Source organism: Papaver somniferum, unplaced genomic scaffold, assembly GCF_003573695.1.
Source record: "Papaver somniferum cultivar HN1 unplaced genomic scaffold, ASM357369v1 unplaced-scaffold_41, whole genome shotgun sequence".
Classification (NCBI taxonomy): domain Eukaryota; kingdom Viridiplantae; phylum Streptophyta; class Magnoliopsida; order Ranunculales; family Papaveraceae; genus Papaver; species Papaver somniferum.
The window spans coordinates 2651227-2663164 of record NW_020646638.1 but is presented as its reverse complement, the minus strand read 5'-3'; the positions used below and the strand labels follow the sequence as shown (position 1 = coordinate 2663164).

Here is an 11938-nt window from a genome sequence, read left to right as displayed (position 1 = left end):
AGAAAAATAAAGATCTTCATTAGTGCGTAAGCGAATTGTATACCATCACTGATAAACATCAAAATAGGCGATATTTACTGGCCGGAGAGCACCCCCTCGCATAAATGCTTCCATGGTTCCACCGAATTATAAACGTAATTTCTCGATGAACAGTTCAAAATTGACCGAAGTTTTGTACTTCATTATTCCCGAACTGTAATAGAGATGGTGGGCCCCATCACCATTGGAGTTTAGCAGGAGGTCACTGCTATCAGAGCTACCTATCATTTTCGATAGTTCTACACTCACCGTGTTTTTACACTGTGAGATCCACCGAGTGGAACAAACCCTTGGGACCCACCACCCAGGAAATTATAGGGGGACTACTTTTTATGTTTCACTCAGTGCATTTCACGGTGAGTTTTCCACGGTGGGTTTAGAGTTTTCGTATCATTTTTGTTTCCCAATTGACCACCCACAGTTCAGGTCCACCATCAGGTTCCAAAACTAGATTCTACGTGGCATTGATCATCCAGTAGTACTGTTACACGTACAACAAAAATAAAAAGTAGGTCCTATTTGTAGCCAACATCTGGAGTAGCGAATCCGAATGCCAGTCCTTTGACAAAACAAATAAACAAACCACAGAAATGTGAATTTGAGACCTGCGAGAGAGAGAGAGAGAGAGAGAGAGGAGAAAGTGGGAACCAACAGAGTCGAGAGGCAGAAAGGAGAGAGAGATGGAAAGGGTGTTTTCAGTGGAAGAAATTTCAGACCCATTTTGGACACAAACACCACAAATACCTGGTAGTGGTGGTGGTGGTGAAGATCATCATATGAATAGAAGTTCTTCAGAATGGGCTTTTCAAAGATTCTTACAAGAAGCTGTTACTTCACCAACTAATTCTCTTTCTTCTTCTACATCTAATACAGTTGTTCCTCTTTTTCCTCCTTCTACTCTCCTACCTTCTTCTTCAGCAAGAAGTCCTGATGAAGAAGTTATTGAGATCAAGGACAATAACCATCATCATCATGTTCAGAACCATCATCCTTTACCTTCTTCTGATCCATTATTAAAATCTCCAATTGATGCAAAAGAATATCAGGAAATTCTTAAACAGCGTCTTACTGAAGCTTGTGCTGCTGTTGCTATGTCTCGGGTAATGAATTGGTGTTCAATTTTGGGTTTTTGATTGAATTATGAATTGTTAGGTTGATCTTGTGTTGTGGGGTTTGGGCATTTGGTTAAATTTTGGTGTTTTACTTATCTAGTGTTAGTTTTTACAGAATTGATTGGATTTTCTTCAAATTGGTGTGTGGTTTTTGTTAGGATTAAAGGGACTGTCTTGGATTGCACAATTGGGAGGCCTTGGCCTACTAGTTTGATGTTTCTCCTTGAATTTTTTTATTTTTCCCATCTTCATGTGAATGGGGTTACTAAAGCTTGAAATTGTGGAGCCTAATGGGTTTCTTATAGATGTCGTCTCTCCTATTCAGGTTTAACTGTTAACAAATATGATTGTGTTGCAACATAATGAGCATTATATAAGCTACTGATGCATTACATTTTGTTCCTATGTTAGCAGGTGTCTACTGTGAAATCTCAGGACTCTACAACTTTTCCTAACACTGGGGTGCAAGTCTCAGATGCTTTGCCATTAGAATCTCAAGCTACCTCTAAAGGTGACAACTTTCATTTTCAGCTTGTGTACTGAGTCGGTCATACTGTAGGCCAGAGTGTTTACTTTTCTTAAAGATAGCCAGGCTAGTTTTACCATGATGAGTAACATAAATGAGTGAGGTGGAGGTCTTACGCAATAACGACACACTACCTTTTGTTTTCCTAGTCCTCAAGCAGATATCTGAGGTTGAGCTCAGTAAAGCTGATTCTCTTTGGGTTACCATGTAAACTTGGTTCTGCTTGATTGACAGACCATATGACAATTGTACTTTCTAGTCATCACCCATATGTATATCTGTTGAAAGGATTTTGTTGCTTGTTAACACAATTATGGGACTCTAGAGGTACTCGTTTTACTTAAGAATTCCATTGCTGGAGTCTATTATCATTTATCAGTATTATGAAACTGATAAAATCTTAGTAAAAAAAGTGGCAAAGTTAGCAGAACCACCATTCCAGAAGCTAGTTCCACTCCGTCTTATGATTCCTATTTAAAGATGGGCAAGCAAACTATAATGTATGAAGTCCTCCACCTGTCGTTTTATTTTTGGTCTTGTGCCGTCCCCAACCTTGTTTTGTGAAAGCTTGATTATCTGCCATCAACAGGGAAATCTGAACCTGGTATCATTCAAGCTCTATGTTCTGTTGTTTAAGTACTTTTTCGATTCATGCAGGATTTGGATATAAGTTCTCGAGTGTACAAAATAAAGCTGTTGGTGGGGGACCAGTAGGCATTCCAGCGTTTCCTGCCGTGCAGAAAATTTCAGGGGTGCCGGTTAGGCCAACAACTAGTGGTTCGTCAAGAGAGCAGTCAGATGATGATGATCTTGAAGGAGAAACAGAAATGACGGATAATATGGATTCTACCGATGTGAAACGTGTAAGGAGGTAACTATACTTTTAGCAGTAATAATTCTTTTAACAAAAAAATAACCCTCTTTTGTGGGAAGAGGCCAGCTTCCTACAAGCCCAGGTAGCTAGGCAAAGAAAGAAAGGAAAATTCCCCTCACCCCGATGCTGACGAGTTTCGAACTCAAGGGTATCATCACCCAACAACTTTTAGTAGAAATCAGTATGCATTGATCTAGGGAAGACAAAAGTTAGGTTTATTTGTTGAGGATTTGTTATTAAACATCTTTTATTATTATTATTTTTTATGTATAACTGTCTTCGCCTGTACAACATAATATCCTTCGATTATACACAAATATCTGAGCTACTGGAAATGCTTTACTTTTATACATTGGTTCCACTTCACATCCTAGGCACTCCCAACTATGTGTGTGAGCCTGATGCTCCAATAATTCTTCAGCTTTTTAATTTCTAAATCATTACCTTATTAGTTGATAAAAAAACAACTTATCAGTTGATCTGTTTTATTACCCAGGATGCTGTCAAATAGGGAGTCAGCTAGACGCTCTAGAAGAAGAAAGCAAGCACATCTGAGTGAACTTGAGGGACAGGTTTGGCATTAAGACTTGCCTCTAGACTCTAGTTGCTTAAATAATAGTAATTTCAAACCTTTTCTACCATTGTGCTTTTCAATATAATACATGTTCCTGGTGAATCCTTAGCTTAAGGAACCCGATGTGTATCTGGGGCGGCTACCATTAGTCACCGATAAGAGACACTTTTAAATATGTATACCTTGTCGTTGTTTATTTCTTTATAAAATGGGTCGAATGATGATACCTATATGTCGATAGTTTTCAAGGTCTCGTGAGTTGTTCCATGCCCATCTTTAAAGACATTGAAATTTTATACTCTTACCAGTTTCGCCTATACAATGTAGGTGGCACAATTAAGACTTGAAAACTCATCATTACTGAAGCGCCTCACTGATATAAACCTTAAGTACACTGAAGCTGCTGTTGACAATAGAGTTCTCAAAGCAGATGTTGAAACTGTGAGAGCAAAGGTATGGAATTCACTATGGTGCTATAATGGATGTCTCACATTGATCCAATCTATTTTCGAAAAATTATACATTTGTTCGAAACTTAATCAAGCATTTAGCTGATTACAGCCTGAAGCTCGATATTATTAATCTCTCTATAGGTGAAAATGGCTGAAGAAACTGTTAAGAGAATGACTGGATTGAGTAATCCACTTTTCCAGGCCATGCCCGATTTCTCCAACATGGGCATGCCATATGCGGGTAGCCCTACTCTGACCGACTCTAGTGCAGATGTTTCTGCACCAACTCGTGGCGGGAGATTGAACAATGGATTGGCTGATTCTTCTCCTGTTATGTCCGGGGAAAGCATGCAGAACAACAAGATGGGTCCAACAGGTGGCCCTGTGCAGTGGGATGCAGGATGGGGAGGACCAACAAACCCTTCAAGCAGCACAGAGCGCTAACAAACATACATTTATGTCTGAGCAAGTTATGCGCAAGGAAAGATACTTGTATTATTAGTTATAGGCCAAAAGTGCATGTAAGTACCTGAATTTGTATTGGTAATTGGTATAGTGGCATACTCATGTTACCTGGAAACTTTTACATCAATAGAACATTTTGGGGGGGATTATTTATGTTCGATCCTCATAATGATGGTAAAAATTTGATAGTCAGATAGTCGTAGTTTAGCTTTGGGGGTCTAAAATAAGAGTGATTTGCCTGACTTGAGCAAACATTTGTATTAAGAAGCTAATTAGTGGAATTCAAGTGAATAATTAAAAATATTGCATCCCTACGTCTTGTTTACCAAAATATCTGCTGCAGATTAGAAATCACTGTGAAACACCATCTTCATTCATCCAATATAGGAGGAGCACATAATAAATTGTCTCATCGCCTCATCTCTGCTTTGTTGTCTTTAAAATTCTATTTCTGTTTGTTGCATTTACATAAGAATTCTTGTTTTCTTTTCTTAAGCTTCCTTTCCGATGCTGCTTCATCAATCCGATCGATCCATGCATACGTCCCTGACTCGAGTGAAACTAAACTTCCAACATATGTCTGTACCACATCCCATTTCACATGCATCTTCAACACATTAGCTCTTCCAAGCTTTGGTTTGAACAAAACTAAACCATGTCCATCCTTCTTCAGAAACCGAACCTCTAATAAGACCTCAGAGCTCCTCAAAGTATGTATAGGCCTCAAAAACTGAAACTCTTTCTGGTTGCCAATGCAATACAGTTTAGTCCAAGATTCTTTAACTCCGTAATCCTTCATCTCCCACAGGTCCCATGTCCTATGTGTATCACCAATAAAGCATAAGTTTTCACCCAACACTGCTAATTTTTTCTCAAAGTAATTATCTCCGAAATGTCCCAGTTCCAACATTTCTGTGAATTTCTCACTACTAATATCAAAAGATACAATAAATTCAGACTTGACGAATCCTGCAAGAGTACACACTATCCAGTGAAGTTTTTCATTAACAAGCACACCGGGTTTTTGTTTGTGGTTCAACTGATAAGGAGCTGGTTCAAGAGTTCTCCATGAACTCGTTCCTAATGTGTATACCTTCACTTCACAAACATTACCACCGATGCGAAAACCCACGATTCTAACTACCTTGTAATCGTCGATGCTTCCATCGTAACAAATCCCACAAGTGGTTTCAATCCCTAAAGAAGAATAGCCAAGAGACTCAACTGGAGCTGATGGTATTATCTTGTACTCTGTAGTGCAAGGATTCCAAAGGCAAAGAACACCCAGGGAAATAGACTCATACTCACTTCTGTTCTTCTTTTTGCATAATATTAGTCCATTACAAGAACACAAAATGTCGATGTTAGCAGCAGCATCATCTTCTGAAGATTTGAAAGGGTAATCCAATTCTACACAATCATCTAACGATGATGCATTATATTCAGTGGAAAAAAATTGGTGATTTCCTTTAAGCATGAGAGTAAAGTTGTTCTTGTCAACTGAATGGGTAAGATGCATTTTAATGAAACTTGAGGTTTTGAATAACTGGAGCCAGTGTTTGGATACCAACCTGCATCTTGCTAGAGACTTCACCGGTAGCCTTGAGAGGATGTTCACCATGATTTCTTCAGGGAAGCTTGACATCTTTTCTGATTCTCTCCTCTAGTAATTTGATGAAGATGGGGGTTTATTGCTGGAAGAATAATATTAGCTGGACTGGAGTACGAGACAAAATTTAAATGAGGAAAAACTGAAAAGAAAGAACGCAAAAGTTGTTTTTTGACTTGCTATTTTAGTACCTAACATATTTTCTTTAGAGTAGTAGCTTTTGCTTAACTTTGCAGAGGAATCTTTCAGTCTGTGATGTATGCGTAGTCTTCCATCACTTGACTTCTGACTACCCCTTGTTTTTTGCCAATTCCATTTTTAAAAAATCATGATCAGCTGGAAAAAGGTGACTAAATCAGTGACAGAACGTGACTCACTTTTTTTCACACATCTCTTAAGGATTGCCATTTCAGATGACAAAACATGTTCATGCAAGTGTGCATTGGGGAGCATCAATTTAGCTTACAATATGATAGGATAAACCTCCACATCTAAAGACAAGAAAAAGAAAAATCAAGGTTTATGAAATGACACTTCAAAAGAAACACATTCTCATTAAGATTACAATCAGAAACAGTACATTTTAGGAAAACAAATAGTAAGAATTGCAAACAAATAATAGATGAAAACATAGAGATTATTAATGCATAACCATTATTCAGATTTTGATGAAATTATTTATAATTTCAACTCAACATGTGACTTAGTTAGAATTAATTCTCCTGCAGGTCTTCCTGATCTCTCCTCTCAAACCCGTCAGCGGAGTAATGTTACCCATCTTAACCATAGATTCAGCAAAGTGCTTGAAAAATAGCTCATTATTTGCGGTATATTTCTTCACCAACTCCATTGATGCTTGGTTCTTGGTTAGAACTTGGTCAGAACTGAACAAACCCTTGGAAGCTAAAAGATTCTTGTAGTAGTAGTTGTCGAATTTTGTTGGGCTAACAAAGTCCATGACAAAGAGGTTCTGGTCACCGCCAGATCTTGGGCATCGGGCACGCAACTGATTAGCATAAACTTGATTAAGAGAGAAATTAGGTCGCTTACTGCTGGACTGGCCGTACAATCTCTGCTTGAAACTAGTGCATCTAGCCTGTCCTATTGTGTGGCTTCCTGCATCGCCACAATAGTAGTAGTGTTTATACTCCCACAATATTTATAGGTGAAAATATTTGTACTGTTAGATTGGATGATGTCTGAAAAGTTAAGTGAAACGAAGATTACCAGATAAGGCGACCAGGTCTACTAGATTGAGCCCTTTTAGCTTGAACTTAGTGAGTATCGTTTGGAATGTATTGTTTGGTGCAGGAATGTTTTGGTTGGAGCCACTTAAACTTGCACCTCTCGCATCTCTTCTTCCCAGGGGCACCTCCCAGTTTGGACCACCAGCCTAGACAAACCACACACAATTGTATTAAAATTAGTCTGTGCAATCTTGATTGAAGAGTACTCTACACTGAGAAACAGAACTTGAGAAAGCAGTCATGTACCAAAACAGTTGAATCTCTAGCAGCTAAGGCTAAAATATCAGCACATGAGACGGTTTGTGGGCATTCCTTCTCCAATGCAGATTTTATGTCGTCAATGACATCGAATCCTCTTACTGAGTTCTTGTTTGGGATCGAATTCTTCTCACTGATTATGCTTCCACTGGTGTCTAACAGCAATGATGCATCGCAGCCCTTCAAGTTAAAAAAGAAAAATTAGTAAAACGAAAATCAAAACATAAGACTGACAAGGGAAAATACCGTTGAGAAGGCAATTTAGGCCATAAAAGTTCTCTTTAGAAAGTCTGAAAGACCTTTACACCGGATCATATACTATGGTCATACTAGCTATAATGTGATACAGAGACGTGTAGAATGTAACCTTGACAAAACAGTCGTGAAAATGTAGTCTAAGCAATGAAGCTGCCATACGAGCTTCGCTAGCCACGGCTTTTGCCACAACTGATTTTACTATCTCCTTAGCTCTTGGGCATGAGCGATCGTAGAATTGAGGATAGAGGTTATAACCACTACTAGCGCTGCTTTTCTTTTGAGCTGGACTACTAGCACTGCTGCTGCTGCCAAGCTTATGAGCAAAGCAACAAATTGGAGCAAAAACTACAAGTAAAAGAACCAATGTACATAGGCTAGTTGGAGAGGAAGCCATGTTTTTCTTACGTCTGTCGTGAAAACTATTGAACTTAAGAGGAAGAAGATGGAAAGGGTTTGAGTGATGAAATGACACTAGTTTTTGAGCATTATATAGTGAAGACTGCAGAGTGCAGAACACTAATTATTAGTAAAAAAGGAAAGAAAGAAAGAAACACTGAGAATTGGTTGGAGTTGGTTACTAGCTCCCGCTCTCAATCATCCATATACATTTTTTAAGACCTTATTTAACGATTGAGTGATTTTGATTTTTGAATACCGTTATACCCCTACGTTTAATTAATACTAAAGCAAATTGCCAATTTCTTTTGATGTTAAAATTTACCATTGAAGAATAAAAAATTAACTTGGGCAAATTTAAAAATGATGTACCAAAAATTAAGGTGTCAATAAGGATAACTGCTAGTCAGATTATCTCATCATAGTCTGTAATTCTGATTAATGAAATATACGAAAGCTATTGATTTATATCCGTTGACTTAATTGTATGCCTGAAAAAGAAAAAAAAATCATAATTAAGACATTGCTCACAGGCTGAACTATAAACAGTGTATACATTGTTGATGAATATTCTTTTTCCTAATTTCTGTTTCTTGGATAGTTTCATTGGAGGAGTTGGAGAACTACTTTTCCTACTTTTGTTAACGAAAACCTAACCTGTTTTATGTTAATTGTGATCCATTTATGTTCTGTTTCGTTGACCCACTACACATTAAGCTATTAACATATTTGTTATACAAGATTAATTAAATTCCGGACAGTGGCACTGGTACATGTTATTGTTTTTTTTTTTGTTTTTTTTATGGAAAAATTGATATATTAACTAGTAAAGATAGTATATAAGATTTACAATTTCGTTTCTATCAAAAATATTAGAGCTAATGTTAGAAAGCTTGATTTTTTGTTGTAATTTCGTAGACAAATGTTGAAGGTTCTTTATTCTTGCTTCCTTGGCGATTAGATCTGCTGTTGAATTGTATTTTTTCATTGTAAATTTTACCTGAGCTTGTGGAAGTTCTTTTAAGATTCTCTTGGCTTCTTTAACTATGTTTTCGGCTGTCCACGAAGGGTTTGTGTTTTCGTTGTTGATGCTGTCTACCAAGGATTTACAATCAGTTACTATTGAAACGCTAGACAAAACGTTGTCTCTTAGCCAAATAACTGCTTTTTGTAAAGCTTTCGCTTTCGCATGAAAAGCCGAAGTAGCTGTCCCAGAGCCTGCTGAAATGTGCATAAAAGTCTGGTGGTCTACCGAATAAACGATGTGTGCGTATCCCATTGAAAGGTCTTCTTCCTTGAAAGAAGCATCAATAAAAATTATCCAGTCTGTGTTTATGTTTGACCATCTGGTGTTGATCTTCATTAACTGATTGTTATCTATTTCCTTCTTGTTTTTCTAAGGGATAGATTGCAAAAATTTGTTGATCTGATCAATTAGTTGCATTGGGTTTGGGGTTAATTTTTCAAACACCACCGAGCATCTGTACTTCCATATGAACCATAGTATGGTTGAGATTTTTCCAACCAAATTATCCAGATCTGGGTTTAAAAGCCAACCTTTAACCCAAGTTGTAATCGGATCCGTATTAGGCGAATAAGCTAAAAATCCTAGCGAAAAACTGAACCAAATAGCTTTTGCGAACGGGCAAGATCCCGAATAGATGATTCTCTGTTTCCTGCGCTTGCGAATTGCATAGTTGGCAGATTGGGTCAATTTCCGAATTATGTGCCTATAATCTCGAAGATGTAGGTAACGCTTTCCCCGCTAGTTTCCACACAAAGAGTTTAATTCTTGGTATTGCTTGAATTTTCCTTATACTCTTCCATGGGAAATCTAATAATGAGTTATCATCTTCTTGGTTTTGATTTACTAAGAAATTATAGATGTTTTTTGCCGAGAAGTCCTGAGTGGTGATGTAACCATTGGATTTTGTCTTCTTCTTCTTTTTCTGGGGTAATCGCTTTAATTTTCTTTCTCACCTCCGGGCTAAAGTAACTGTCCATTTTTCCTTGATCCCATTTATTCTCTACAGTTATGAGCTCTTGAACTCTTTTTCGAGCCGTGTCTTGCATTTCTTGTGGCTGTGGTATTATTTCCGAATTTGGAATCCATATGTCTTCCCATATTTTAACCGAATTTCCATTTTTGACTTGCCAGATAAAATTTCCTTTGATTAACTCTAGACCTTTTCAGATGCTTGTCCAAATCCAAGATAATTTAGAAACTTTGGAAGCTTCCAGGGAATGAGAATTTGGGAAATATTTTGCTTTGAGGATTTTTGTCCATAGTTGGTCTTTTTCTAAAATTAATTTGCTGTCTAGTTTTGTTAGAAGGACTATATTAAACTGATGAGGATTTTTAATACCTAAACCACCTTGAGCAATAGGCTTGCAAATGTATTTCCAAGCTCTGGTGAAATCCCCTTGTCTTTTTTGCCCTTCTTTATTCCACCAGAAGTTTCTTTGTATACGATCTAGTTGATTCAAGGTTTCTTTTGGTAGGGCAAGCACCTGCATTTGGTACGTTGGGAAAGCTTGAAGAATTGTTTTTATCAGAAATGTCCTCCCTGCTTGAGATAAGAGCTTGGATTTCCAACCTTGTAAAGTGTTGTAATATTTTTGTAGGAGTGGCTCGAAGTTCGCTTTCCTATTTTTATCAAAGAATAGAGGAGTGTCGAGATATTTATCATTTTTGGTCATCAGAGGAACTTTAAGGATTCTGGCTATTATTTTTCCATGTTTAGGATGTATTTTTGGGCTGAAGTATACACTGGATTTTTGTAGGTTTATCTTTTGCCCCGTTATATCCCCAAATAGGGATAAAACGTCTAGAAGATTTTTTGCTTCTCCCAGATCAGCTTTTGTGAAGAGGAAACAATCGTCTGCGAAAAATAAAAGAGAAATATTTGGAGCGTTTTTATTGATTTGGAGTCCTGAAATTTTCTTCTCCCTTATTGCATTTTCTAGAAGCCTAGAAAGGATTTCCATGCATATCAGAAAAAGAGATATGGGGATAGAGGGTACCCTTGTCTTAATCCTCTCGAGGTTTTGAACTTTGACCCAGGGGATCCATTGAGGAGGATTGAGAAGGAAGTAGCGGAAATGCACTTTAGTATGAGATCTACCCACTTTTCATCAAAACCAAAGCTGAGGAGGGCCCTTTCAATAAAATTCCGCTCCACTCTATCAAAGGCTTTAGAGAGATCTAATTTAAGGGCCAGATACCCTTTTGTCGCTTTCGAAGTTTTCATAGAATGGATGAGCTCATGGGCGATTATAATATTATCGGTGATTTGTCTCCCCGGGAGAAAGGCAGATTGGTTGGGAGAAATAATTTTGTTAAGAATAGGCTTTAATCTATTTGCGAGTATTTTTGAGATTAGCTTATAGATGGTGTTACTTAGACTTATTGGTCTAAAATCACCTAGAGTTTGAGGAGTTGAGATTTTTGGGATAAGAGTAATGAAGGAGTGGTTTAATTCAGTATCAAGAATACCAGTTTTAAATAAATCCTGAACTTCTTAACAATGTCCGGACCAAATATTTCCCAATTATCCTTGAAGAAACCCGGTTGAAAACCATCGGGTCCTGGAGCACCCCACTGATTCATGTTAGATAAAGTGAGCCAGATTTCATTTTTAGAAGGGATTTCTAGGAGTGATATATTTTCCTCATCAGATATACAGGGCTTTAAGATGTCGGACATGTCAAAGCTACTGTTGTTCACTTGTGTTGTACCAATGTGGGTAAAATGGTTAACCAGAAGAGAATAAATTTTCTCCCTGTCCGAGAGCCAGAGGCCTGAGGGTTCTCTGAGGGTATTGATGGAATTTATTCTTTTCCTATTTGAGGCGGTAGCATGGAAGTATTCTGTGTTTCTGTCATATTCCTTGAAGAATTTATCTCTAGACAGCTGATGGTAGAAATCGTTTTTGATTTCATACCATTTTCCTAGTTCTGCTTGGAGATTTTTTGGCTTGTCTATGTCTCTGGAAATATTTCCGGATTTGTGGAAGCTGTAGATTTTATTATTTAAGTTCCTAATATTTTTATGAATATTTCCAAAGACGTCTGAATTCCATTGGTAAAGATCGGAGGATAAGAGTTTAAGTTTCAAGGAGAAGCTTT

General features: G+C 37.6%; 3 protein-coding genes across 3 annotated transcripts; 1 reads left to right on the top strand and 2 right to left on the bottom strand.

Annotated features, from left to right (window-relative positions):
• Positions 1–639: 639 nt before the first annotated feature.
• On the top strand, positions 640–4343 carry LOC113342458 (light-inducible protein CPRF2-like). The gene is made up of 6 exons (XM_026587005.1): positions 640–1139; positions 1566–1662; positions 2335–2548; positions 3048–3123; positions 3453–3578; positions 3719–4343. The coding sequence occupies exons 1-6, from the start codon at positions 720–722 to the stop codon at positions 4019–4021; spliced, it is 1236 nt and encodes a 411-aa protein (XP_026442790.1). The 5' UTR covers positions 640–719; the 3' UTR covers positions 4022–4343.
• Positions 4344–4487: 144 nt separating this feature from the next.
• LOC113342446 (F-box protein CPR1-like) lies at positions 4488–5561 on the bottom strand. The gene has a single exon (XM_026586997.1). The coding sequence runs from the start codon at positions 5559–5561 to the stop codon at positions 4488–4490; it is 1074 nt and encodes a 357-aa protein (XP_026442782.1).
• Positions 5562–6191: 630 nt separating this feature from the next.
• On the bottom strand, positions 6192–7885 carry LOC113342478 (peroxidase 72-like). The gene is made up of 4 exons (XM_026587024.1): positions 7524–7885; positions 7145–7336; positions 6879–7044; positions 6192–6767 (listed from the first exon to the last, which is right to left on the bottom strand). The coding sequence occupies exons 1-4, from the start codon at positions 7806–7808 to the stop codon at positions 6355–6357; spliced, it is 1056 nt and encodes a 351-aa protein (XP_026442809.1). The 5' UTR covers positions 7809–7885; the 3' UTR covers positions 6192–6354.
• Between the last annotated feature and the right edge of the window lie 4053 nt (positions 7886–11938).